The sequence below is a fragment of the Montipora foliosa genome, chromosome 6, assembly GCF_036669935.1.
Source record: "Montipora foliosa isolate CH-2021 chromosome 6, ASM3666993v2, whole genome shotgun sequence".
Classification (NCBI taxonomy): Eukaryota; Metazoa; Cnidaria; class Anthozoa; order Scleractinia; family Acroporidae; genus Montipora; species Montipora foliosa.
In genome coordinates, this window is record NC_090874.1 from 35,261,825 (window position 1) to 35,266,053 (window position 4,229).

The following is a 4,229-nucleotide window of genomic DNA, read 5'->3' on the forward strand; positions in this document are numbered from 1 at the left end:
ACCAAGTGTGAACTGCCTTCTCTGATCAACGAGGACACCTATTCGACTTTAATGTCATTCCTGAAAAGCAGAGCAACATCTTTTCACAATAACATCAATGCCAGACATGCCAAAAAACTCGCTAATTTGAACACCAGGGGTTCTCAAAAAGCTGACATCGACAAGAACAACTGGGTTGTGAACCTCTCCACGAAACCACTTTTACCAGAGGAACGATCTCTCTTGGAGAAAGGCCCCAAATTTGCCCCAACGCCAACTATCATACCACATAAGGACATCGTTGCTGAAATTGAAGCTGCCATCCGCCACCTGCCTGATGATTCCAAAGATGCGGTTAGAACAAGTTCTGCTGCTGTTCTTCATAGGGCACGACTACCCGCACACAATAATGTTTCCAAAGAAGAAAGAAAAGCCTTAAACAATCTTAAGAAAGACCAGTCCAGAGTCGTAATAAAGGCCGACAAGGGGAATTGTTTTGTTGTCATGGATTGATCTGACTATGACAACAGGATGGAAACCTTACTCAACGACAGATCCACCTATGAAGTAATTTCCACATCTCCTTTCCGCCGAATCGAAAAGAATTGAACGCTATGCTCCTCTCTTTAAAGAGACAGCAAAAAATAGATGAACCAACATACCGCAAACTTCACTCAACTGACGGCACACCACCAGCGATTCGCGGTTCTGTTAACCACCATAAAGAAGGGAACCCCCTGAGGCCCATCGTCACCTGTATTGGCTCAGCACTATACAACACATCCAAATTTCTAACGGATATCCTTTCTCCGCTTCACAATCGCAACGGATACTCTGTTGCCAACTCCTTGCAGTTTTCCAAAGAATTATCCGATATCGAGATTGATGATAATGAAATTTTGGTCTCTTTTGATGTTGTGTCACTCTTCACCGCAATCCCTGTAGATAAAGCCTGTGTGTACACAAAAAAGAAACTTCAACAAGATGCCACCCTTCCTTCAAGGACAAATTTGGACATCGATGACATCACTAAACTTCTTCAATTCACCTTGTCCAACAACTATTTTATGTTCAACGACAGAATTTATAAACAAGTCCATGGCTGTGCGATGGGCAGTCCTGTCAGCCCCGTTGTGGCCAATCTTTGCATGGAGGAGATCAAAGAGTCCGCAATAAGTATTTCATCTGTTCGCCCCAAAATTTGGAAAAGGTACGCGGACGATAGTTTTTGCATCATTGGGAAGAACGAAGTCTCAGCCTTCCATGACACATTAAATTCAATTGACCCTAACATCTCGTTTACCATCGAGACAGAATGTAACGGAAACATCTCCTTTCTCGACACTCTGGTCTCCCGAAGAAATGGAGTCATCGTTGTTAATGTTTACAGAAAGCCCACCCATACAGACAGATACTTAGATTTTAATTCCCATCACAACAGGCAACACAAGGTCAGCACAGCATCAAGTCTCCTGCACAGGGCTCTAAATCTACCCAATTCTTCTGAAGGAAAAAAACGGGAACTTAATTACGTCCAGGCAGCTCTGGAGTCCAACGGTTATCCATCTAGCTTTATCAAAAGCATACACGCTAGAAAGACTCGAGCTTCTACAACAAATGTATCCCCGGAGGAACTCGTTGGAATGTTTTTTAAGATGGTTGAACCAACCGAGTCACACAAGTCTTTCGCTTCTCTCCCTTACTTCAAAGGAGTAACTGAGCCTTTGACACGCACCCTCAAAAAACACGATGTCACGGTTGTAAACAAACCATTCACCACTCTACAACAACACTTCTCAGTACCGAAATTCCGACCTTCGATGGAATCGCAGACCAACGTTGTATATAAAATTCCCTGTACAAATTGTTCGTGGTGTTATATTGGGGAAACCGGCAGAGCTCTTAATACGCGAAAAAAAGAACATTTAAGAAACACCAAAACTGCGGCTAAAGGCTCTAGAATTGCTAATCACGCTTGGTCCAACAACCACGCCATTGATTTCGAAAATGCGTCAGTTATTGACAAAGGCACTTTTAGAACGAGAAAAACATTAGAAGCGTGGCATACCACAGTGACACCTAACCCAGATAACAATTCGTGCCCTTTACCTGGACAATACAACATTCTTTTTAACAAATATTCATAATTTTCTACATTCTCATCATTTTGCAATGTACGTTTTTATTTAAATTTTCTCATCGATTTCTTATCATTCATTTTACCCGTCAAAGACTGTAGTTCGGGCAGTTGAAAGCTCGAAGTTTTTAATCATTTTAGCCAGAGATCGTTTTTAAATTTTAACTATATCCTGTATAATTCACAAACACTCTAACGTGCTTTATTCATCTGGTCGCTGTAAAAATGTTTTTACTAATCTCCCTTTAGTAGCCTACCGGCATTGTAAAAACATTAGTGACATTCAAATTAGAGCTAAATTGCCAGAACCTACGAACACCGACCAATCTAGGTCTCCATCCGGCTTGTTTCGGTGCAATAAAACTAGTTGCACCACCTGTCCTTTTATTGATGATGGCCGTAATCAATACACTTTTTATTGCACTGGAGAAACCTTTAAAATCAAATCACATATTACTTGTGAGACCCTAAAGTTATTTACATGATTCAGTGCACTAAATGCAATCTTCAGCACATCGGAGAGACCAAACGTCGTCTTAAAGACCGTTTCAATGAACATAGGCGACCTATTTAAACCCCTTTTGTAGTTATACCCCCACTGCGATTTCACGACACTTCCTGACTAGTGGTCACGCGGAGGATCACATGATCCTTATACCGCTCGAACAACTGCACACTAGTCGTGACTCCATCAGAAAGGCTTGTGAGGTATTCCTCATACACAGAGGAAAAACACTGGAGCCTGCAGGCCTTAACAGAAGAGATGAAATGTAATTTAGTTTAGCTACCTTTTTATTTTCTTTTGTTTATTTTACCTTGTTATCATGTATTATTATCTTTCCTCTTTTTCATGCATTTCCGTTTTTAATTTTACACATCACGTAGCCTTTTTATGTCATTTCTGGTAAATATAAAGATCTTGTAACAAGCGTTTATCCATTCAATAAACCTGAAGAAGGCTGGTGTTGGCCAGCCGAAATATTGTAACAACGCCTATATTCACGTTGTCTTGACCAACCTTTGCAGTATATTTTCTATTTTTAAAGTTTTTTGGTGTGGTCACGATCTATTTTGATCCAACGTAGAGCAAGTTTTGATCATACACAGTTTTTGCAGTGGTTTAATCCTTAAAATTAGTTATGCTCTGATTGGCTACTCAGCCTCAGGATAGTGTGTGCTATTCACCTTTCACCAAACGGAAAATGGATTCACACTTTACTTTGTTGATTTTTTTCGTATTTAGTTAAAACATTTGTCGGGCAGGTCTTTTCACTTGGTATATATTGTTCCCATCATTGTATGAGAAGAGTAGTAAATATCACCTTCTCCTTGGGGAAATTTGTTATGGTTCAAATTTTTTCTTCTGTTGTTTCAATCTCATTATCATAGATAACCATACCCAAGAAGTCAACATAGGAACTTGATAACCACAACCAGAAGCACATGACCTTGAAGCGTGTAACTTGCAAATATTTTCCTTGTGACAAAGCTGGGGATTTTGGGACATCAATTTTTATGCCCAAATATGGACACAAATAAGATCGAAGCTGCACGCACAGGAAAATGCGCCAGCTACGTTACAGTCAAACAAGGACATTTATAATCTCAAAAAATTCCAGCTCTGAACCAGAGTTTAAAAAACGCTTCAAGGTCATGAGCTTCTGCACAACATAAATGCAACTACTTGAAGCCTTGATACCAATAACTGGGACACAATAAAACACAATGAAATTGCAATACTGTAACTAATGAATTGAGATCCACTAAAAAGGCACCAACGCTGTGTGATTTAAGGGAATGCAGAATTAAAAAAATTAAATGGTCTTGCATGGAAGACCTCGAAATTACTATTAAGTTGAACAAAAGGGTAAGATTGGCTCTTACCATAAAGCATTGGGACAAGGTACGCTGTAGGTTCTTCTTACAACACGCCTGGAATTTCGTCATGTGGAAGTAATTGGATGAACCCTTATCATTGAGTCCCGAATTCTTTCCCGTTGTAGTTGAATACCTCGAGCTCTCGTAGCTCCAAGGACTAGATTGAGACCTGTTTAGGGTGTATCGTGAAGTACACAGCAACTAGGGTATCCAGTTCATCATTAGAAATGTGATC

The 4,229-nt window shown here is 40.1% G+C and overlaps 2 protein-coding genes across 2 annotated transcripts in view; both read left to right on the plus strand.

Annotated features, from left to right (window-relative positions):
• LOC138005467 (uncharacterized) overlaps nt 1-492 on the plus strand; it is a 795-nt gene extending 303 nt beyond the window's left edge. Inside the window, exon 1 of the mRNA XM_068851688.1 lies at nt 1-492. This exon is cut by the window's left edge and continues 303 nt beyond it. Coding sequence (XP_068707789.1) covers nt 1-492 — 492 coding nt within the window.
• A 101-nt stretch (nt 493-593) lies between these two features.
• LOC138005468 (uncharacterized) lies at nt 594-2,126 on the plus strand. The gene has a single exon (XM_068851689.1). The coding sequence runs from the start codon at nt 594-596 to the stop codon at nt 2,124-2,126; it is 1,533 nt and encodes a 510-aa protein (XP_068707790.1).
• Nucleotides 2,127-4,229: the final 2,103 nt, after the last annotated feature.

Coding starts and splice junctions, on each gene's coding strand:
- LOC138005468 (XM_068851689.1), top strand. CDS start 594: ATGCTCCTCTCTTTAAAGAGACAGCAAAAAATAGATGAACCAACATAC.